The sequence below is a fragment of the Squalius cephalus genome, assembly GCF_949319135.1.
Source record: "Squalius cephalus genome assembly, chromosome: 22".
NCBI lineage: Eukaryota > Metazoa > Chordata > Actinopteri > Cypriniformes > Leuciscidae > Squalius > Squalius cephalus.
In genome coordinates, this window is record NC_137143.1 from 10,447,421 (window position 1) to 10,472,958 (window position 25,538).

Consider the following 25,538-nt stretch of genomic DNA (forward strand, 5'->3'; position numbering starts at 1 on the left):
CATAATTTTAGAGATGATATCCTCAGAATTGAAATGAAGCATGACCACAGTTGTGGCTACACTTTAGTTGTGGTTATAAGTTGCTATCCTAAATTCACATAATATTTTTATACATTTAATAAATATATTCTTAATATTTGTTGTTTTTGTTTTTATGTTTGAGCTTATATATCTCAATATTAATAACAGTCTGGTTAATTTTGAGTCTTGAACTGTAAACTCTCAAGGGTTGGCTTTCTAAATATATGTTGGTTATGTGTCTATTCAGAATGACTTATGAGCAGCAACCTTTTTATTTTGGGTATGTCATGTATGCAGCCCTTGCCAAAATTGGGGGTGAGGGGTAAGGGGTGTGACACGAGCGGGTGCTTTTAAATCGCTAATATAAAAGTGAAAGTAAAAAATGGACGTCCGCACGGACATTGATAATGGTGCACGTTGGAAAGAATGATACTTTTAAACATAACACTAAACCGCCATTAGGTGTCGCCAGGCGACCATCTTAATGAGCGAGTCATTGATTCATTCGTTCAAACGATTCGTTCGAATGACTGAGTCATTCATGATTGAGACAGTTGTTTATGGATTGACCATTGAATCTTTGAGTCAACCGATTCGTTTCAAAATGCTGAATCATTCAGTAATGAGAAAACATGTTGCTGTGAGATGCGCGATGGTTCTGCTGTGATCTTTGTTTAACTATTTTTGCTGCTGAAACAGAACAAAAACAGTCAATATTGCATCTAAAATGTAAGTGACTTAATTGTAACTGTTTATTAACCTGTTGTATGAAATCAATGTCACAGTTTTAATCGTGATTGTATTCAGGAAATAGTAGCCTACTCGTCAAGTGAGGTTGCTTAACTCTATCATATGTTATAAAATATATAAAAACTCCATATTTGTAATTTTTATAGTCAGTATGTTGTTAACTGGGTTGCTTTTTTGTGTGCTGCGCTCATTTGTTTACAATTCTCCTGGAGAAGCTGCATGAGCCTCAGCAGGGCAACCTTGTTACCATTGATCAGTAATACATTTATTATTAACTGCTGATTGCAACTTAAAATGAATGTAATGAAATTAGAATAATCTCTCGTTTTAGTGATTCCCAAGTTATTTTTTGTTATTGACGTTCTATTCAGGCTATACTCTGGTCGGGCAAGTAAAATTCTCTTTCAGGTAGGCCTATTGTATTTATATATAAATATATTAGGGATGTGACTGTGATAAAAATTTTCCCACCGGTTAATCGACGTGTGACACCGCTGAGGGCTTTTAAATCGCTAACTTAAAAGCGAAAGTAAAATACAGACATCCGCACAGACATTGATAATGGTGCGGAGTAGAGCGAGCATTTTCAATGTATTCCTATGGAAGTAGGAATGAACTAAAACATTTTATTTATGTTTTTATGTGTCCACTGTTCAACCGCAACCGCGTCACACACACACACACACATTCCAGAATTGCAATCTTGACATCGCAGCCTGTTCATTATAGCCCTAATACAATATAATAATACAAATAGTCAACCTAACATATACGAATTATACTGCTCTGTTTAAATAGTCAGTAGTACAATTTGTACCATTCACAGTAAGCAGAGCTCCACTGTGATGTTTCCAAGCACATTTTTGCGTGTGTGAAGAGGATAATTTTTTCCATCGATATTGGAACACGAGTGAAGTACAAAGCCTATAATAAAGAATAGTTTAGGATCCAAATACATCGCAAATATTGAAACATTTTGATTCTAATGAGAGGGTTACGTGAGACCAACACGGCTTACTTTCGTTTTTATTTTTACATTAAATTTAAAGGATTTGTTGTGGAATATTTTGAGTGTATCATAAAATCAGAATAAGGTAAGACAAGTAATATTTTCTGTCTTATATGTATGTATATATATATATATATATATATATGTGTGTGTGTGTGTATATACATATATATAGATATAGATAGAGATAGATAGATAGATAGATAGATAGATAGATAGATATTTATATATACATATATATATATATATATATATATATATATATATATATATATATATATATATGTATATGTGTGTGTGTGTATATATATATATATATATATATATATATATATATATATATATATATATATATATAAATATAGCTGCGAGCAGCGATGGAGGGCCAAAGCCGGCGGCACCGCCACCCTGGTGCCTTTAGGTAACTAAATTCACCAGGGTTGCGGTGCCACCGGCTTGGGCCCATAATCGCTGCTCGCAGCTATATTTGTTTTTCAAGGTTTCAGGGGCTTTTGGGGCCCTTAACGTGCTCGAAAACTCTTGAAACTTTGCACACAGGTCAGAACCTGCGGCCATCAGGGCCAGGCTGAAGCTGGTACCCGGGCGTGGCAGGGGGGCTCAACAGCGCCCCCTTGAATGGGGTCCGAAAACTTGGTCCATAGATCAAACTAGCTTGCATGAATTAATATGAAACTCGGTACACATATAGATCTCATCGGGCCGAACAACTTTCGCACTCTTAAATTATACACCAGCCCAACAGGAAGTCAGCTATTATGGGTTGTTTGGAGAACACTTGCTGTGGAATTTGAAACACTCCTCATAGAGAATTAATTCAATCGCCACCAAACTTGGTGTGCATGAAGTCAAGACATTGAGGATGTTAAATTGCGGACGGATTTTTGATATCTTGAACGGTTTGGCCGTGGTGAGGACACGAATTTATGGCGAGAAAAGAGAAATACGAAGTGTTATAACTTCTGCATACATTAACTGATCTTGATGAAACTTCAGCAGTGTGTTCGTGGTAAGAGGCTGATCAGATGGATGTAACTATTGTGAGTCAAAGTTATAGTGCCACCAACTGGTAGCAGGAAGTGTGTCACTTTCAAAATGCTTTTGACAAAAGTGGGGGGGTTAGTTTTACCCACAGTTATAAAAATCAGTACATATATTGGTCTCATCGACTCGGACAACTTTCTAATTTACAGTCATTAGCTCCGACCAACAGGAAGTCAGATATTTTGTTTTGAATGTTGATTTTTTGGATATTTCAGACTCTGAGTTTTTAGCTACTCCTCCTAAGTGTTTAAAAATAGCCAGAATGTTTTTTAGTCCAAAAAATAAATTAATCATGTCATTTATAGAGCTATACTGCCCTCTTGTGTTCAAAATCAGGTAGGCCTATAGTATTTATATATAAATATATTAGGGAGGTGACTGTGGGAATATTTTCCCACCGGTTAATCGACGTGTGACAGCGCTGAGGGCTTTTAAATCGCTAACTTAAAAGCGAAAGTAAAATACGGACATCCGCACAGACATTGATAATGGTGCGGAGTAGAGCGAGCATTTTCAATGTATTCTTATGGAAGTAGGAATGAACTAAAACAATTTATGTATGTTTTTATGTGTCCACTGTTCAATCGCGCCCGTGCCACACACACACACATTCCAGCATTGTAATCTTGACATCGCAACGTTCATTATAGCCCTAATAAAATCTAATAATAAAATAGTCAACCTAACATATAAAAATCACACTGCTCTGTTTAAATAGTCAGTAGTACAATTCGTACATTCACAGTAAGCACCTCTCCACTGTGATGTTTCCAAGCACATTTTTGCGCGTGTGAAGAGGATGATTTTTTCCGTCGATATTGGAACACGAGTGAAGTACAAAGCCTATAATTAAGAATAGTTTAGCATCCAAATACATTGCAAATATTGAAACATTTTGATTCTAATGAGAGGGTTACGTGAGCCCAACACTGCTTACATTCGTTTTTATTTTTACATTAAATTGAAAGGATTTGTTGTGGAATATTTTGAGTGTATCATAAAATCAGAATAAGGTAAGACAAGTAATATTTTCTGTCTTTTATATATATATATATATATATATATATATATATATATATATATATATATATATATAAATATAGCTGCGAGCAGCGATGAAGGGCCAAAGCCGGCGGCACCGCCACCCTTTAGGTAACTAAGGCACGGGGGTTGCGGTGCCACCGGCTTGGGCCCGTAATCGCTGCTCGCAGCTATATTTTAAGTTGATTTTTAGCAAAAAACACTTTGTTCATTCAAAATTGTACGTTCTCATTAATGTGTAATCACTTCAGCCAACTAATTAAGTATTCTCGTAAGTGTATAATCTGCCATTTAGAATACATACGAGCGAGTCGCTCGAATGGCGGAAGCCATGTTGCGCATCCATCTTGAAAATATATTAGACAAAGAGGGACATACCTGGAAATTCAAGCTTCGCCTTTCGCGTTTTTACACTCAGTGGCACCGAGACGAATGCAAGAGGGAGATTACTCGCGACTGCCGGCAGATTTGAAATAATACGGCCACCATAGGAGTTAAAACGCCCTCGGAATGGGAGGGGCTAGAAAGTAATATTCAGTTGGTAGTCATATACAATTTCACCACTAGATGGGAGTAAATCCTACACAGTTTAGCTTTAACATTAAGGTTGACAACTTTGATTATGCTTTCTATGCCACAACTGATAAGATGAAGTGCTTTAACTGTGGTGGAGTAGGCCATCTGATTCGGATTTGCCCCAAAAGGAATAAAGAGGATAATTTATCGACTGATGGGCAAAGCATGATGGAGGCTAGTCTAAGTAGTGATGATGAGGAAAGGGTTGAAGCAGGGACTTCTAATGCTCCCATTCTGAGTGTGAAAAATGTTTTTGAAGGAAGATGAGTTGAATGCTCCTGCTGTAGTGAGTGAAGGAGTCAGTGATGTCATTACTGAGTCAGTTTTGACAAAGGATAAAAGTGATAATGTGAAGTGTCAATCATTCGAACTCTGTGATGATGTTGACCTAGAATCAGATACAACTGAGTTCAAAATTCCAGGTAAAAGGAAAAGTTCAAGTGAAGTTCAAATTCTTAAACAGAAAAAAAAACAAATGTAGTTGATGATGATGATGACAAAGAAGGGATGGAAAGTGGCAATGAATCTTCGGATTCAAATTTCAGTTTTTGTCAAAGAGCTTCATCCAGTCATGATTATGACGTAGAAGACATTAAACTGACATCAAACAATTTGTTGACAAAACCAAGATGTTTATGGCGGAAAGCGGATTCACAAACAAAGAAATCTATCGATTAAAGAAAATTGTACGAATTTTAAGCCCTGATCTTGTAAATGATAATATCTAAAAAGCCAAACATGACGCATGGGTTTCTAGTTTTGTTTTTATCAGCTTTTGCTTGTTTTTTATTTTCTTCTTTTCTTTTAAAAATAAATTAAATTAATATTGCTTCCTTGAATATTAATGGAGCTAGAGATTTTAAGAAAAGAATGGAAATTTATGAATTTGTGAAACAAAACAAGTTAGATGTGGTGATGCTACAAGAAACTCATAGTGATCTAAAAAATGCTTCTGATTGGGCTAGAGAGTTGGGGTGGTTTTTCGTTTTTAAGTCATAATACTTCACTTAGTAGAGGAGTAGCCATTCTTTTTGCAAAAAGGTTTAACCCACATTCTTTTCAAGTAGGAGAAATAGTAAAAGGTAGACTTTTAAAAGTAAGAGCAAACTATGACAAGAATGTTATTGTTTTTATTTGTGTGTACTGTCCTGTCTCTGCAATAGAGAGAATGGTGTTTTTAAATATATTGTGTTCTGTGGTACAAAAATGTAATCAAGAAGTTTTTGGTTTTGGGAGGTGATTTTAACTGCACAATCTAATCTAGACAGGAATCTTTTAGAACCTTATATACCTTCTAGAAATCGATTGATTCAATTTGTTAAGATGCATGAACTGTGTGATGTTTAGACGATTAAAGGGCATGCAAAAACAGTATACTTGGACTCGTGTGCATGATAGAATAATTTCTAAGGCAAGATTGGACAGGTTTTACGTTTTCAAACACCATTATAATGTTATAAGGAACTGCCACATTGTAACTGTTAGTTTTTCTGACCATTGTATGGTCAAATGTTCCATTTTTTTAAACCCCAAAGTGCTTATTGGCAATTCAACACTGCATTATTAAGTGACAAACATTTTAAAGAATGTTTTAACTTTTTTGGAAGGATTTTAAAACTAAGAAAGGTTTTTATAACTCTGTACAACAATGGTGGGATGTAGGAAAAGCCCAAATTAAGCAACTTGGTTTAGAGTTTACTCAAAACATCACTACAGAGACTAATTTTAGAATGAGTTTCTTGGAGGCTGATATTTTAAAACTCCAAGAATTGGCAGAGTCTACAAGAGGTGTCTTAGACTTACTTTTAGATAAAAAAATAACAATTGGCTGATCTACTTGGTTCCAGGACACAGGGGGCCTTGGTCAGGTTGAGATTTCAAAATATGAATCAAATGGATGCTTCAACTAAATTATTTTTTTATTTAGAAAAAAAGAATGGTCAAAGTAGAACCATTCATGCTTTACGATCTGATTCTGGATTTCTTTTGACAGATCTTTTGGATATTCGCAGTTGGTTTTGCCGTCGTAAGGGCAGTTGTTTTTTATGAGAATTTATATGTGAAGTTGCTGTAGAGCTAGAAAATGAGGGTGAGTTCTTCTTTGAAAACTTACCTCAGGTGCCTGAAAGCATCAACACTGGAATTTATGGCCCTCTTAGTATGAGTGAGCTACAGAAGGCACTTCAAGGGATGGTGTCTGGAAAAACACTAGGCATCGATGGTATACCAGTGGACTTTTACAAGTCTTTTTGGTCAACAATAGGAGAAGATCTCCTAGAATTGTTGAATACCAGTCTGGCAAGGGGTAAACTGCCTCAAAGTTGCCGAAGAGCTGTGTTGACCCTCCTACCGAAAAAAGGAGATCTTGGAGACATAAAGTGTTGGAGTCCAGTTTCTTTGCTCTGCAGCGATTACAAGCTTTTATCGAAGGTCTTAGCTAACAGACTGGCTAATGTAATGGACAGTGTTTTACATCCTGATCAAACCTACTGTGTCCCAGGTAGATCGATATTTGACAACATTTATTTTTTTCGTGATCTTATCAAAGTCTCCAAGATGCTAAACCTAAATTGTGGTTTTATTTCGTTAGATCAAGAGAAAGCTTTTGATCAGGTAGAACATTGTTTATTTATGGAAGGTTTTAAATGCATTTGGCTTTAGTGAGAGTTCTATTAACTACATTAAAGTCCTTTATAATGATGTGGAGAGTATTTTAAAGGTCAATGGTAGTTTATGTACTCCTTTTACAGTTTTTAGAGTTCATAAACACCAGAGGAGAACTGGCCCCCAACTGAGCCTGGGTTCTCCCAAGGTTTCTTTTTCTCCATTAGGTCACCTGATGGAGTTTTAGGTCACCATTAGGTCTCTTGATGGAGTTTTTCGGTTCCTTGCCACTGTTGCCTTTGGCTTGCTCAGTTGGGGATATTTTGGGGATATTTAATTTAATTTTATCAATCAATAAATTCCACTAGAAACAAACCTTGTTGTATTATTTTAATTTAATACTGTGAAGCTGCTTTGATACAATCTGTATTGTGAAAAGCGCTATACAAATATACTTGACTTGACTTGACTTGACTTGACTTAGAGGCATAAGACAGGGTTGTGCATTATCTTTGATGTTATATTCTTTAGCAATTGAGCCTTTGTTAAATTAGATAAGGTGTAAACTTCAAGGTGTAATTTTACCAGAATGTAGGAATAAATTCATACTGTCGGCTTATGCAGATGATGTGATCATGTGTAGGACAAAGTGATATTCAGGCTTTGTTAAATTTTATGAAAACTTTTAAAATATATATATTCTGCTAATATAAACTGGAAAAAAAGTGAAGCTTTTTAAATAAGGGATTGGAAAAATGATAAACCAAAATTTCCTATGGGCCTGGAGTGGGGAAAATTAGTTTTAAATATTTAGGAGTTTTTATTGGAGATGAAGTAGTTACACAAAAAAAACTGGGAGGGTATAATTGAAAAAAGTTAAAGGTCGACTTGGGAAATGGAAATGTCATAGGGCGAGTTTTTTAGAGGGCAAGTTTTAATTGCTCATAATTTAGTGGCTTCTTTGCTGTGGCGCAAGTTTGCTTGTCTAGATCCCCCATTAACTTTGTTAACAAAACTACAAGCACTGCTTGTGGACTTTTCTGGGGATAAGCTGCATTGGGTCCCGCACTTATTGACAACAAAATAGGGACTCTTGGCCTTTTGCTGGAAGTAGCTGGACTTGATTTTAAAAACAAGGAAGCAACATCTCGATGTCTTGGAATCAATTCTACTCGCGTTATAGCACAACTTCTTCAGAGATGGGAATCTGCTATAAGTGACCAAGAGAGACTTTTGTTATTGGACTATAAAAACGTACTGTGTAATCCAGACTCTGACAAAGACAAAAAAACAGAATGGAGAGTCTTTTACAGACCGCCTTTGACCAAAAAGACAGGTGATTTACAATAGAGAATTGTTCATGGTGTCATTGCAGTCAATGCTTTTACTTCTGTTTTAAATCCTGAAAGCACTGATAAGTGTCCTTTTTGTGATGACAGAGAAACTATTTTTCATGCTTTTTTAAACTGTTACAGACTTGAACCACTGTTTTCTGTTTTAAAAGATGTTTTTAAAAAATGTAATGAGGTATTCTCACAAGAGATTTTCATTTTAGGATGTAAATATGTCTTAAAGAAAAAGATTGTGTGTCGACTGCTTAATTTTGTGGTGGGACAAGCAAAAATGGCCATCTATTTGAGCAGGAGAAAAAAATCTGAACAGGATGTAGTACAAAACATTGTTGTATTGTTTTTTAACTTGGTACAATCTAGAATCTTAATAGATTTGTATTATTATAAATGTATTGATGGTCTGCTTTCCTTTGAAAATATTTGGTTAATCTTCAAATGCTGTGAGAAGCAAGTGGTGAATAATGCCTCTTTCTGCAGTCAAGGACTGGGAGTTTAGGGAGTCAGATAAAATGCTTCCAATTAAAAAATATTTATGAACGTCAGTGGGCATGTTATGCGATGTTGAGGAAGACCAAGGTTGATGAAGATGAACCGGAAAATGTACTCATGATAAAAGGAACTAGGAGGCCTTATTATAATCTGCTCATTTGTTTATCCAATCAATTCTGAAAGCCTTTGTTCAATAAAAAATGTATTTTATTGGTGATTTTCCACAGGCCATGTCGGATTCTGCAGTCAGGTGCAGTTGCTCTCAGCTGACTGTGCTGATCAAAAGTACATTGGGAAACGACTTGCTGACGACACAGCTTAATGTTTATTGGTTTAAACAACTATCATGTATTGTTCTCTTTTAAAATGTTTGATTTTGAAACTGATATTATGTTTGTGTGTATAAATTATGTGTGAATATTCCCAAACTCTCAGAGAGTGCAATCTCTCTATGGGATATGTGATTGTTGTCATATTTATAAAAAATGTAAAACAAAGTTTTACATTATATTAACATTGTACATTAAACTTTGAAGGAAAACATGTCTTTTGGAGGGAATTAAATAAGTACTTTGGATGTCTTGTTCATCATATTTCTTTCCATATAAAAGCACTAGAACTTAAATTACATCCAGTTTATTAGCAACATGAGTGTGAATCCGCTTTTGATCTCGCAGGTGAATGATCCACTACGAGAAGAGAGAACTGTCTGTCTTGCCTGCACTTTTTTCACTGCTCTACCCACTGCAGCTGCCTACTCTTGCCTCAATTTCAGGTGAGGCGAGGCACATCTCAAACGAGCCTATTGTTTGATAGACCAGCTTTAACCATGTATTGCTTTCTTTTGAAAATAAATACTAAATTCAGCATTAACATTGGGTATGGAGATCCTTTCATGGATTATCTGCGTCAAACAATCCTTCAACTTTTACACAAGGTGGGTGGCTTTAATTTGGATTACTTTTGGACAATAAAGCCCCTCCAATACATAAAATATAAAAATATATATTTGTTCATGCCCATTCCAACATTACATATTTTAATATGTTTGTCCATTAATATAAGACTCAAACTGTAATCTTTGTGTGCCAAAATCACATCGATCATTTCTTGACAATCTTCCAATATTTAACTTGCAGATCTGAGTGACATTTAATTGGTATCTCACCATGTCATCAGTGATGTAGAGGCGGAGGGCGCTAGCACTGTGGTACACAAAGCCTGCTGAGTTGATGGAGAAGGCAGATACTCCAATATACAGCATATTAGTGTCCTGATAAGGCAATGAGAAAGGTGTTGGGGAGAATGGGGGCTCCTTGTGTTGTCCAATGTTGTAGAATTCACCCTATAAAGTGTGAAAACATCTAAATTTAGCAATACAATTAGGTTTTTTTTTTTTTTTTTAGAGAGAATTTGAAATGTTTTAGAGAAATATCAAATATATGGTAGATCTTAAGACTACCTTTAAATCCAAGTCAATTGAAGTATTAGAAATGACAGGAGACCCCACCATGGAGTAGTCAATTTCAGCATATTGGTCAACTTTGGCTAAAACTTGAGGGTCAACAATATTATTATTATTATTATTATTATTATTTGGTGTTATCGGGAATTGTTTGAATAATGCTGGTTTTCATACCAATCTTGAATTATTAATAAATAATAATTTATCATATCACCATTTAATGTTTTCAGGTGGGGGTTCATTTCAGCAATGGAGTCAGCCACCAAAGGGCAGATCTGAAACAGCAGATAGATTGTTGTATGTGAAACTCTGGTATGCCCTTACATTGCTTCTCAGTTCTTTTAGCGGGCATAATAGAGGGCATTCACACAGCCTAGATTCCTTACCTGTTTCTGTAGAGCATTGCGTAAAGCCTTATTAATGAAGGAACTGAAGAGGTTATACAACCAGCTGTCATAAATACAGGAAATAATAGTGCAGAAAATTAAAATGTTTGTTCTAACACATTCATTAGATATAAACTCTTCAATTGTCATTTGTTTTTGTTTTTTTGTCAAATAACATTAATTCCTGATTTTATATTATTAGTATTCAACTATTACATAGTATTTAGATTGTTTAATTCAGTTACTATAATTTATCAGCTTATCAAATGTCCTCTTATAAGAAGTTAATACTGACCTGTCCTGCCTCACTGAACTTCTCTAACTCTCTTGCATCAAACAGTTACAAACAACTGTTTCCTACATCATAACTGTTACTGCATTACCCCCCCCCCCCCCCCCCCATTAAAAAAAATAATTTTCCTTAAAATTGACCCAACTATACAATCCTATGACGAAAGATACTGTAAGAAGTATAAATTTGTTTTCCTTTACAAAAAGGTTGTACAACTAAAAAATAACATGGCACCCAAACCCAAAGCTAATCTTCCCCTTTTACTTGAATCATTTAGAAAACAGCCACAGATTGCACTTCCTTTTTACATGTAAATGTAAATAATTAAATAATATAAAAAAAGAACAGTTATTTTGTGCAATGGATCCTTCTTCATTAAACTTTTAATTTGTAAGAGCAACTGTAATGACAGATTTCCCTTTCATCTGAATTGTGAAACTGACATAATATGGTAATTTAATATACATTTTTGACTTTGACTGCTTTGTGTTGCAGTTACCTGGCCCCACCATGAAATTTGACGTTGACATTTCCCACAGTTGCTGCACAGTTGGTCATGCTGACTGTTGGGCGGCCAGTGTCATCACTCATGACTGCAATAGTGGTGCTAATGGTCAGTTCACTCACAGCCAGATCAAATGATCCACTGTCTTTTCTGTGTGTGAAGTGATCAGATATTTAGCATTTTACATTTTTTTTTTCCGGAATTTAATTAATTTAGCTTGTGAGAATAAGTAATGTGGACACTCTACTTACATGATCCTGAGGTATTTGACTCTCCAATTTCCATGCAGATTGATGTAGGCGTCGCCAATTGAAAGCATGACTCCAGTGTTAGGAACTAACCCCAATGCTGATTTGGGAAGTCCCAGGTTTGCAATCTGCATCCTATGATGTATATTTGTGCTATTACCAGCAATCATATCATCAGCAATCCAGTAACTCCCCCAGGCCCATTTAATTTATAAAATTTATTTATAAATTAATTACATTTAATTTATATAAAATTATTGTGGGATCTCATTCAATGCTTTTCAGAATCTTTACTTTTTTGAATAATTTGGTTTCTGTATTTTTTAAATGAAACGATTACGATTTTAATGCCATTTTAAAATTTTTTAATTTATAGAGTAAAAATGTATTCATCTATTTATCAAAATAAATGGAAAATAGTACAAACTTTGCTTAAGTGATTATTTTGAACAAGTATTAACTTGTTCATTAACATTTTTCAAAACAAGGGTACAACGTGGCTAAAGGCACACCTTAAGAACAATGTCCTTTTCACTACTCCCATATTGTGTGATTGCAGAAAAAATAAATATGTTTGTATTGAACATTAATGGAGCAAAAGATTTTGTGTGAAAATAAATCATAAGAGTTGTTTATTTTAAATCTTATAAATGTACGAGATGGCAATGTGGGCCTTTTAGTCTGCCCACTGGTCCAACGACGGTTTCCAATAGAGTGGGTGAAATTTTCCTGCGCATTCAGTCTTTTCAGTGTGGCAAAGTAGTTTAATTCCAATTAAACTTTTATCTGACTCCATTTTATCATGACCTCGAATTTAGGTTAAAAGGCCAATTGATTTATCAAGACACTTGATTATTAAATTTAACTATTTTTTTAAAATTACACTCGTTCATTTGGATTTCTATAACACTTCGAATCTCGCACCGGCTGAGTGTACGAATCTCATAATAACACACTTGTCAGTCTTGGTCATTAGACAGAGGCAATTGACTAATACCCTTAGTTGCCGCACCATGCTTGCTTATTTCTAAAAGTATGCTATTTAGTCTCCATAGATCTATACACACTTAATTAAGGTATTAATTAAGTACACTACACTACATCTAATCAGAGGTCATGACCATTACCATAGAAATAAGCTGACTGACTTAACTTCCTCTAATGGTAACTTTATATAGAGTGGATCCATGAGTGAATGTATATTTATTTTAGCAGAAGCGCCACAAAATAATGCTTAACGAAAACCAAAGCGAAGATTTGGTCATTAGACAGAGGCAATTGACTAATACCCTTAGTTGCCGCACCATGCTTGCTTATTTCTAAAAGTATGCTATTTAGTCTCCATAGATCTATACACACTTAATTAAGGTATTAATTAAGTACACTACACTACATCTAATCAGAGGTCATGACCATTACCATAGAAATAAGCTGACTGACTTAACTTCCTCTAATAGTAACTTTATATAGAGTGGATCCATGAGTGGATGTATATTTATTTTAGCAGAAGCGCCACAAAATAATGCTTAACGAAAACCAAAGCGAAGATGATGAACTAACGACAAGAAAGCACAAAGAATTAACATACACAAAAGTAAATACAAACAAGAATTGGTTCTAGTTGCTCACGTATGGAGTGGAATCAAAGCAACCTCCGCGTCTCTTTTCAGGCCTTCCTGCACTCAAAAGTTTTTCTAATAGTAACCCGGGTCCTAAAGCTCTTTCCTGATCATAACCCTTAATTTTCCAGTGATATTCTTATGAGCTTTTGTAATGTCTCTCATCCATCTCTCTTTTTACAGTCTTTCTTTAAATCTCCCTCTTGCTGATAATGCTGATTGGCTACATGTTGTGTCTGGTTGTGTCGGTCCAACCAACTTTCAAACAGAGTTTTTCTTAAATATTGCTTACCCCAACTTTAATATGTTATATTTACCATCTGAATGTCATGTCAACAAATGGAAAAATCAGCCAGCTGTTTATTATTATGTAAATTATTGTGCCTTTAGCCACAACAATTTGGGCCTTTTACCCCAAATACCATACTTTTAAATATTCTTCTTATTGAAAAACTGTTGCTTTAATTACTTTGAACACAATTAAATTAAGAAGACCTTTGTTTCAAAATATATTAAATGTTTTTTGCTATTATCATTTGCTACTTAAATCTTCAACATTTTAAAAAATATAAAATATTAGATCAAATTAACACAGTATCAACTTTGCCCGCTATCGCGTCAAGGATCAGCCAAATTTCCATGTGCATCTTGAAAAGCGGATGTTTTGGAAGTGCTACAGCAAGTTTTTGTGCCTTCTAGTGGCTGAGAGGAAAATATAATCAAAGACTCTTTTTATCCTGGTGCGCCTTTTGCCCCGTTGTACCCCACTTGTATCAATACTTTTATAATGCCTTTTGCACCATGCTGGTAAGCCTTTTACCCTGTGTGTTGGGTAAATGGCCCATATTGCCACCCCATATAATTCTAAGATTTATAAACAAAACAAACCACTTTTATGATTTATTTTCACACAAAAGTTGTTGCTCCATCAATGTTCAATAACAACATATATATATTTCAGTCACATGTGTCCCTTTGTTTAGATTCCCACCACTGTTAAGTTTCTATGGTTACTGTGATTAGTTAGTTTGGTTCAGGTGTGTTCACCTCATAGTATATAAGTTCATGTGTGTTCCCTTTGAGTTTGTTCGGTCACGTTGACGGCTATACCTACTGTTTGTTGGGATCGCTACCCGTTTGGATTATTATTAGTAAAGTTTGTGTTGGAACTTTATTCATCTGAGTCTTAATCTGTCTGCCTTCACACGTTTGTTACACACACACTATGGGAGTAGCGAAAAGCACATCTAAAGGTGTGCCTTTAGCCCTGTTGTGCCCTACTATTCAACAAATAATTCTGTGAATATTACATCATCTTTTCAGAAGTTTGCCAGGCCAAGTAAATATATTTTATGTCTATATCTTAATTAGGGGACAATCCTAAAAAAAATCATTTAAAATCATGTTAAGTACAAATATAACCAAATGGGAGTAACATATTTCATAAAATTATTTTGATTTTGAAGATGTCAACCAAGTATAACAAGTATAACTTTTACAACCAAGTATAACTTTTACAATTACATAGTATGACCAGTCTTTTAAAGGGACATTCATCTTACCCTGTAAAACTATATTGGACCTTTCCAATAGGATCCACCTTTTCTGTGCCACTTATATCTGGCACTTTAATACTTCTGAGCTTTTGCTGGATTGAGGCAATTCCAATCTGTCGACCTGCATTCAAAATAAATACATTTAGAAATTGTACCTCAGAATTAGTGTCTTGAGATTTGGTTTAAATAGCTAACTGGTTAACTCCAGTTTAGCTCAAGCAAATTATTATTATATATGGACATGGATTGTTATTCCTACATCCTAAACATCCTGTAAGTTTCAGAACTCAAAGCTTCCTTGTTAGTCCAAAAAACACTTTATTGAAAAACCAAGCTCCAAAATAGACTCTTTTCGGATTTTGTCACATTATGACGTAGTAGTGTGACGAAAAAACGCCTCTATAGAAACCGTTTAAAAATCATAATACAGCATAGCATAATGCTATCCCTTCGCTTACACAGGAGAATTCTAAATAAATTCTAAGCAAATTGTTGTGCATCGCGATTTCAAAATAAAAGTTTAAATCCTCGCCCTGAGTTTTGAATTTTGATGACCACATATTACAGTGGTAAAAAAATTCACTGGCTGTAGCATTTCTATCGTAAAGAATGGCAGATATTTTTATTTTATTTTTATTTTTATATTTATGGTTTAATTAAATGCTGTTTGGCCAAAAACAAGGATTTGATCATGCTGTGTAACAACAACAACAACAACAACCACAACAACAACAACAACAACAATCACCAGACCGTTGGCGCCCTCTGCAGGCTTTTATTATGATACATAATTTATATTATGTATATTACATTATGTATTTTAACAGTGTTGTTCATAAAACCATAAAATTACATGCTTTGGTACTTTCTTTGAACCAAGTATTATTGCTTCATTGTTATTATATGCACAACAATACACTTCTGCTTAGGGCACCTATTTGTCCAGCAGCAGGCCTGGTGATACTTTTGATTGGTTCTCGTTTAAATTTGCTGTCCAACATGTCTGCCAATTACATCAATCCACATTGCCACTCAAAGCTTTAAAGGAGAACTCCGGTCAATTTTAACATTGAGCTCATTTTTTTGTAAATTTGGAGTGCTGTCAGTACAGAGAACAACGACAAAAATCGGTGTTGCCTACACCTTGTTATCCTCTGTTTAAAATTTGCACCCTGTTGACTTCAATGGGGCAAGTTTTAAACCTGCTTTTAGCCTCTTAACATCCTTGATGTGTCATTACAAGTGCCCAGCCATGTGAGTGATTCCTTCAGAGTGAACGTGGGTGAATCTGACTGCAGTAGATGTAAAAGATATTAATAAAAGTGATGTTAATTCAGCCAGCGCACATACCTGTATTTTCTTCCTGTTTTCGGTCGAAGTCCACAGTAATCGATTGTCGAGTTCACGCGCGTGATCATAGGTAACTAAACCTATGTGCGTGAACTCGACAATCGACTACTGTGGACTTCGACCGAAAACAGGAAGAAAATACAGGTATGTGCGCTGGCTGAATTAACATCACTTTTTATTAATATCTTTCACATCTACTGCAGTCAGATTCACCCACGTTCACTCTGAAGGAATCACTCACATGGCTGGGCACTTGTAATGACACATCAAGGATGTTAAGAGGCTAAAAGCAGGTTTAAAACTTGCCCCATTGAAGTCAACAGGGTGCAAATTTTAAAAAGAGGATAACACGGTGTAGGCAACACAGATTTTTGTCGTTGTTCTCTGTACTGACAGCACTCCAAATTTACAAAAAAATGAGCTCAATGTTAAAATTGACCGGAGTTCTCCTTTAAGCTACAACCTGTCGGAGAGTTGCCACCATGATGGGTGATAAAAATTCGTTCCAGTGCTGGAAATTTTCAAATAATTTCATCCAGAAATCTGTATTTAACCTCAGAACAATCTCAAACTAAAAATATGTGCTAAAGTCTGATTTTGTGGTGGCTGTGCTTTAAAATGAAATTATTATAATCTTAATTCAAGTGATGAAGTATTTTGAAAGTCTGACAGTAATCAGTGTGGAGTACTACTGTAAGGTTAACCCTGCCTGGTTTAAATGTTTGAAAATGATTAACGGTTGAAATTTAGAAAAGAAATTAAAAAGTAATCAAATGTAATCAGTTACATTACTTTAATAAAGTAACTGAATTATTACATTTTAAATAGGTACTTCTGTTACCCTAAAATAATTTGTATTTTATTACATTTCCAAAGCAACCTTCCAAACACTGCTCATGAGTACCCTTCTGAAACCTAAAATGTACAGACAAGCAGTTGTACACACCAAAACGTTATTTGCAATTCCGGTGACGTCCTCACTCTGAATGGCAGTTTAAACATCAGCTCCTCCGGGAAAACCACTTAATTGCCTGATTAAATAATCAGATATACAGTTTTTAGATTCTGTTTACCTCGAAAAGTGGGGCAAGAATGGGAAGAAGAGATGGAAACAAAAAAAATGTACCGTTGGAGAAAATGTGAACGAAGAAAATGCAGGGAACAGCTCTCCTACTCAGGTACAAGATGGCAAAGCTAACATGAGCCTTCAACCAAGTAATGTGGCAAGTTTAACAAAAGTTCTGGAGGAGATAAGGAGATAAGGGACTTTCGCAAAGACACAAAACAATAACTGACCGAGATTATCTCCGAACTAACCAGTGTTAATCAAAAATTGTTGAAATGAAAAAGTAGAAGATCGCATTCAAAATGTGGAACAGGTGATAAGCAAGATGATAAAAGTCATGAATCAACAAGAAAACAAATTACTCGACCAAGAAGGGAGATCTAGACGGGAGAATACAGTATAAGGTTCTACAATGTTCCCGAAGGAGCAGACGGCATGTCAATAATGCTGTTTGTGGAAAAGTTACTGTGAGACACGCTGGAGATCCGCCCAACTACGGACCTTGGCATCGAGAGAGCTCACCGCGTGCTTGACCCAAAACCCTCCGGCAACAGGGAAGATAAACCACCGTCAATAATAATCAAATAGCACCGCTACAAAATTAAAGAAGAGATTCTGCGCAACGCCTGGGGAAAAAAAGGAGGTGTTTTTGAATGAGAGACCAATATACTTTGACCAAGATTACCCTCTGGCAATTCTACAGAAACGTAAGGAATACTCTGAAGCTAAGAGAGTATTAAAACAGATCCGGCTTCAGACCCTGATCCCCGCTAAACTACAGGTGTTTTATGATGACGGGACGCGACTGTACCAGTCGGCAGAGGAGGCGACCGCAGACATGAAGGATAGGAGACTGCCCATCAGGGTAATCATGCCGAGGGAGAGCCTAGCAAAGCATCTATCCCGCACCACCAGGAAAATGGTTAGAGGTCTGAAACAACCAGGAGCAGAAGAAGAGCAAGAGAAGAACATTAGGGAGAGACTACGAGTTTTCAAAAGACGGCCCCTATCCTCTCCAGAAGAACTTTAAGTTTGGATTAATTTCAAATTTATGGTGAGCTAAGCAAACCTTTAAGAGATGGTGCAATGTTAAAGGGTTAGTTCACCCAAAAATGAAAATTCTGTCAGTAATTACTCACCCTCATGTTATTCCAAGCCCGTAAGACTTTCATTCATCTTCATAACACAAATTAAGATATTTTTGATGAAATCTGAGAGCTGGATCACTCCTCCATAGGCTCCTATGGGATCGAAACTTGCAAACCCAGAGGGTTATTAAAGACATCGTTAAAATAGTCCAAGTGACTACAGTGGCTCAACCTTAAGTTTATCAAGCGACGAGAATACTTTTTGCGCGCAAAAAAAACAACAAAAATAACGACTTAATTCAACTATTCATTTTGGTCTGTATGGGCCTGAATTAATTCACGTAGTGTAACAGCGCAGCCCGTCTGGGTTGTACGTCACACGCATCACACACATGACCAGCGTCGGCCAATAGTGAGCCTATGTGGTGACGTACAACCCAGACGCGCTGCGCTGTTACACTACGTGAATTCAAACACAACTCTCATTATTGACTTGCTGCACCTACACTCCCTTATCACCACTCACTACATATACACACACATCACCTTCACCTCAGTGTCTGGTCTCGTCTATACTTTACGACGTACAGACTACCTACCAGTATACTCACAGTGTGTATACACACTGTGAGTAGAGTATACACACTGTGAGTAGAGTATACTGTGAGGTGAGTATACACACTGTGAATATACTGGTAGAGATATACATCGTCTGTACATCTAAAGCATAGACGAGACCAGACACTGAGGTGAAGGTGATGTGTGTGTATATGTAGTGAGTGGTGATGTGGGAGTGCAGGTGCAGCAAGTCAATAATCAGGTGATTGGGAACGAGTGGGCTGATCATAGTGATTGGGTGATGAATGGTGCTGTGATGGTGTGGCTGACTCTTTGACAAATAAGCATAGATGCTGAAAAAGCATTTGGTTCAGTTAATTGGACTTTTCACAAATATAAAAACTATATAGTCCCTATATGATAACCCCAATGCTAAGATTAAAATCAATGGATACTTATCAAATAGTTTTACCCTAGTGTCACGAACTGCTCCGAGACACAAAGGTTGAGATCCAAATGCAGCTTTAATTAAGGGGCAATCCAGACTCGTAATCCAATATTCAGGCAATTGGTCAAAACACAGGTAGGCCGTCCAAACAAACATATAAACAAACAAACAAACAAACAAACAAACAAAACAGGCAGGGGTCAGAGGCAAAAGAGTAATCCATAGAACAGGCAAGAAATCCAAAAACCAAGAGACATGAAACCAGGGAAAACGCTCGGAAATGCAGTGCAACAACATACAAAACTTCGCAGTGAGTGAATGAGTGAACATGGTATAAATAGGCTGAGACTAACAGGGTGATGAGACATAGGTGAATGCAATCAGTGACCTGTTCACAGGTGAATTGCAACCAATATGACCTGCTCCTCGTTCTCCCTGATCTTGCACAGGGAACTGTTCCCCAATCAGCTGAGCCGTCTGGGGATGGAGTCTCCATTCTCCAGGAAGAGGCTGAAACCGTGAGGGATCGTCGGCTGCACGGTTCAGGTTTCCCAGGATATAAATGGCTCGAAGCGACCTCAGATGCACCCTTCGCCTCAGATAGACCTCTGTACGCATGACAGGGGCATTGCCACCGATCATGGTGTAGCGGACTCCCTGGAAGCGGGGAGGAAACCGTGCAAACTGAATCGCATAGCTGAGCCTGATGGTTCTCGCGACCCGGCGGGACACGTTGGGAAGCTCTAGCCAAGCTCCCAAGAACTGTACCAGCAGGGTCATGCGAACCACAGACGTACCCTCGATTAAGTTGCGAGGCGGAATGACCAGCCCGGACGTGGGAGGCATAGCGTCCTGGTGTGGGGGCACGGTCATTTGCCGTGTCCTGACAGAGGAGCCCAGGGAAGGACCAGCGTTCCACGGGGGCCTGCTCTGCCAGGGGTCTGGCGACAGAGGGGGACGAAGGTGGCGAGGCAGAGCGTTGCACACTGCCATCCATGGCCTCTTGGGGCTCGGAGGAAGGGGCATCAGTTCTTAGAAAACAATGGTGGCAGCAGTACGGTAACCCTCAGATCACCCTGGCCACCAGCCAAAGTATCCCCTCTCGAGGAAGAGATGGATTGGGGTGTGGCAGAGGGGACTCTACCCACACGGAGATCATTGAGTCTCGATCTAAACATTGCAATGGTCATGTTCCCGCAATGAAAACATGACTCATCCACGAGCGCTGCCGGGCGTGATTAAGCCCAACACGCCAAACAGCGCTTGTGACCGCTAGGCAGATGAATCACACACCCACATCCAGAAAACACACGGGCGAGCCGTCTTGAAAAAGATGTGCCACGTGTAGCTCTTTTAGAGAGAGGAAAAAGCTCAGCAGAGTGCTGAAGCGCCCAGGGAGAAGCACACACACTGTCGGCAGATCACTGCACAGATCAGCAGGGCAGTGTGATCTCGCTGGAACGCGCCGTTGCACCAACACACTGGAGAGCCGCTCGTCTCGTAGAGTGAAGATAATTCAGAATGGCTTGTGGGAGTGAAGAAAACTCTTGGCTCCGAAGCGAAAACATAACTGCATGTTGCCAGCGTACTTCCTTATATATCCACGAGGTGGGGCGGAGTTACGCTATGCAAATTCCGCAGACCCATGGCATTTTCTTGCCATTGGCTCGTTTTGTATACTCGAAGGTGAGAGGCTTTTTAAGCGAAACCCCATTCGTCGTCACATTGTAACTTGTAGTGACCACGAAAGGGAACAGTTGTTAGACATTTTGCACTTGATCCACTTACTCACCGCTCATTTCCCATCACAGACTCGCCGCCCTCGCCACACAGTTAAAACAGGTCAAATATGCATTTTGGTCTAGGACTAGGCTTAAGCCTTGTCTGTAAAACCGTGGGTAAATGTCTGGGAATTTTAGTCTGGTTTTAGTCAATGAAAACATTTTTGCTATGCTGCATAAATTGATAAATTGTCAAAATTATTTTACTCAAAATTGCAATCAACGATTTGTCATTTGAGAAATTATTTTTTTACATTTAATCAGAATTGCACTTTCACCTAAGCACAAAATCAAGAGAATGTCAACTCATACACAAGGTATATTTTACCTCATCCAGTTTCCTGATTTATAGGACTATTCATCAAATATATTAACAACTCTCCACATTAAGAAAACTGGTAAAACAAGAAACTTCAAAAATTAAAATGGTGAAATTCCTAATAGTAATTCCAATCATTTCAAATTACATTGTTTTTCTAATAAATAAAAAATAAAAAAACAGCAAAAACAAAAATAAAGTGCATTTATTCAGCAACTACAATCGCAAATATTGTCAAGATCCATATTTGGATTTATTACACTTCATCACTGAGAAGGATTTAGGATTTAGTCGCAGCAAGCAGAAAAAAAGCTGCTAGTAACAGCTGCTATTAACAGAACACAGAACACTGACACTTTCATTAAAGCAGAATATCTCAAATGGAGAACTCCAGCTTACTCGTCTGTGTTTTCAAATCATCACTTCTGCAGTGTAGAGGGAGCGTGTGAGCATATTAAGTAAACCACCGGACAGAAAATGTATCCTGATGTATGTAACAGAAAAGCTCTGATTGAGGGGGTTTAAAATCTGGCAACTGCAAGCATGAAAGCTTGTAGAAGCTTTTTAAAAACAGAATGTAACGTTTTTATCTTTTTATTCTACAAAAACAAAGAGAGGTTTTGGTCAAATTTTTATTTGTTTTAAAATACATTTTAGTCTCGTCTTTTTCGTCAATGATCCCATGTTGATATAGTCACAGTTATCGTTTAATGATGTTGGTGTCGTCTCGTAATCGGCTGTGTCCCAACTCAAAGGCTTCTTGTCACCTAGCAACTGTGACAGCTGGGTTGATGAGTGACAGTAATGTTTGTACTAAAGTTATATTAATTAAAACAGGGTTCACAAACTGTCTAAATATGTTGACCATGGTCAATTTCTGTATATAGCCTAATAAAGAGTATAAACTATAATCGCATAGTAAGATATGTCAACATTTTAACAAGGTTTTTTTCTTAATTTTTTACATTTGTATCATTAGATATTTGAGTAAGTTGAAACCCAATATGTTTAAAAGTACAATTCAGCAATTTAAAAAAAAAAAATCCTGTCGTCACTGGCATGCAATGAATTCTGGGGTAGGCAAAGACGCGAAGGATCCATCTGTTCCTTCATTTCACAGAAAACAAAGGATGCATTTGGAGGCCGCATTTGAAGGAGCCTTTGAAATGAGACAGCCTTCGCCATGCCATGATGACACAATCGGCCTTCGAATGAACCCTTCGAAGAATGCATCCTCTGAAATGGGACGCAGCAAGCAGTCGTGAGTCGAATGAATTTCCATGCCTGACCAGAAGAAGGCGCCCACAGCTGAATCATACATTCATTTTTCAAACCGCTGGTCCAATGTGGCTACAGCGTAGTCATGCAGGTTTTTTGATTGATTATTAAATTGTTTAATATGCGGGAGGATCAGGAGGCTTTTGTTTAGGCACTGGAAGGTGGCAGCACTAGTGAATCACCCCCTAGGGATCACAATCAGTCGACACGTCGACTACGTCTGAAAGGGAATGTCTCGGTTACATATGTGTTAAACTGCAACATTTGTAAGAGCAAGCGAAGAACATGGAAAGAAGACCGAAGAGAATAACAGCACAAGCTTCCAAAAAAATTAATTATGAGTAGAAAATGCAAGAGAGCATAAAGTACAGAGTAATAAAACCAAGGAAAACATCATTTTAAAGAAAACATGAACATAAGTTTAAGTTTTGTGCAAAATATTTTTTAATGTGTTTAAAGTTTTTATTTATGCTTGTTATTTTTTTATTCACGCTTATTATATTTTGATCCGTGACCACGTTGTTTGCTATTCTGATCATTTTGCGTTATTTTTTTCAGTTTGAGCGATATATTTTTTACATGTGTTTTTACATTTTTGATTCAAGCTTATTATTTTTTGCTCCATGGCCGCAATACATTTGGCGGGATATTGATCCCATACATCATACCTACATGCTTCTTTTTTTTTTTATTCCTAAGTGTTACAAGCAGTCTTGTTTTGATCACTTACCATACTCAAGCATCTTCTGAGTTAGTCTGACTTTAACTCCTGCATTGTTGCTTGTAGTCACTGAGACCAGGTTCACAAGAACCAAAACACACCAAAGGAACATCATTTTCAATCTAGCCTATGAGAGACACATCATGGGCATAAGATTAGGTGTTTTTAACTGTCAGAATAGGTGACCGATTTAATCAGCTCCTGGCTAATCCAATTGTTTCTATTTTAAACACAGTGACATTTAGTACAAATGTACTAATTACATCAGCTCCTGTCCTGTGTAGCCAATCCAGCACAACCCAGCAACAATCAGCTTTTGGTTTTGTGCCTAAATTTTTTTATTGTGACATATCCTTAATAAATAAACAACATTATAAAATATGTAGAATTTTGTTTTTGTTTTTATAATTTACTACACAATGTGATCTATGTCTTTTATAAATGTCTTTATATATACAGTTTGTTTAAGAACTAATCTATGTTATGACATGCTTATTAGTTGTTGGTCTGACCAGTTTAACTGGCTTTTCCCAAGTGAAAATAAACATCCTCTATGTTTTTAACAAAGCTTCCTAAAGCTTGCTTTAACCAGTTCTCTAATCTCACTTAGTTCTCAAATGCACAATGTTCTGCATGACGAATGACACTCAAAGTAAAAAATTAGCACACGCTTGACTGAAATGTTTCTCTCAAGCCTTATGCTTGAAATAACTAGTTGTGTCCAAACTGTTTCACTGGTAGTGTACATGCAACTTAATTAATCTTTAAGTATTTACAATGTACAAATGAATAATAAAAATAAAAATAAAAGCACTCTGCTTTTGCTGGAGAATGAGGAAATGGTTGAGACAAGCAAGGTTTTGATTTATTATGTTGCCCTAAAAGAGACCTTTGTCTTGCAGTCAGATGAATTAAACCACATGACTGTGAACAAGTTGATGTTATGCTTATATTGAATTAAGGCAAGCTATAATTAAATGCAGATAAGAGGAGTCACTTTGCTGGAATGTGTCATGTGACGTGACTTGGGTTTATTTACTGCTGTAGAATTTTTTTTTACTTATCTTTTACTAAATTTGACATTTTACAACTTTATTTTTATATCCAACTGTACAATATGAGTAACACAATATACAATATATTCACTAAATGAATATTACGAACACATATGGCCACTCTGTTACAAATCAAGGACAGTTGATATCAACAAATATCTACACATGAACCATGATATTTCTCTTGTGTAGAACCATAAACACAAGCAAAATAATTTTAAATATAAATAACATAATCCATAGAAAACACTTAGCATTAGCATTAAATGTATACATACAGTACAGATTAGATCTGAACAGATCAGGGGAAAAAAACACATTTCACACATAAATTGAAAATATGTAGGCTGGTGTTGTTCAGATACATATTGATATATATGTATGTGCACTGTACCTTAAACTGTTGTGATGTGCTAAATGGCTGGTCTCTTCCTGTCCGGATGCATGAACTGTCTACTCCCTAGCTGGCAGCAGCACTGAGTGGAACTGAAAGAGAAACATTTCACCACTAATTCAAAGCAACAGGAAGACTGTCAAGTTCCCATAAACAGCAGCATGCTGTAGCGTTCATACCTGATCAGACAAATTATTCAGCCATGAGAGGTTTTATTTAGAGATTGAGGTTTGTGAACTTTGGATTCTCTTATTTTCCCCAATGAATATACATTTTCCCAATGAGTAAGAATCATAACGGTATCATTAAAGAAGGGTAATTCTAAGTAAAAGGCTATAATGTTGATATTGTACAGTGCAAGATACTGCACTGGATGGTGATTTGTTGTTGATGTCAAAAACCAAATTATGATATTTTGGCCAAAAAAAAAAAAGATCTGTGACTAATATGTCTAATACATGTGACACTGCCCAAGAATAGGACATACAGATTTAGCAGACTTCAG

At 36.7% G+C, this 25,538-nt stretch overlaps 1 protein-coding gene across 2 annotated transcripts in view; it reads right to left on the bottom strand.

Moving 5' to 3' along the window:
• The window catches only part of LOC307150345 (bactericidal permeability-increasing protein-like), a 136,472-nt gene extending 111,318 nt beyond the window's left edge, over nucleotides 1-25,154 (bottom strand). The window contains exons 1-9 of one of the 2 annotated variants that reach the window (XM_079857493.1): nucleotides 25,034-25,154; nucleotides 23,594-23,711; nucleotides 14,982-15,096; nucleotides 11,804-11,935; nucleotides 11,547-11,702; nucleotides 10,756-10,819; nucleotides 10,584-10,644; nucleotides 10,367-10,458; nucleotides 10,073-10,249 (exon numbers count right to left, since the gene is read on the bottom strand). In XM_079857493.1, the coding sequence (XP_079713619.1) occupies nucleotides 10,073-10,249; nucleotides 10,367-10,458; nucleotides 10,584-10,644; nucleotides 10,756-10,819; nucleotides 11,547-11,702; nucleotides 11,804-11,935; nucleotides 14,982-15,096; nucleotides 23,594-23,699 (903 nt within the window). In that variant the 5' untranslated portion in view covers nucleotides 23,700-23,711; nucleotides 25,034-25,154. The remainder of the gene's footprint in view (nucleotides 1-10,072; nucleotides 10,250-10,366; nucleotides 10,459-10,583; nucleotides 10,645-10,755; nucleotides 10,820-11,546; nucleotides 11,703-11,803; nucleotides 11,936-14,981; nucleotides 15,097-23,593; nucleotides 23,712-25,033) is intronic. The other variant, XM_079857494.1, reaches the window with a different exon arrangement.
• Nucleotides 25,155-25,538: the final 384 nt, after the last annotated feature.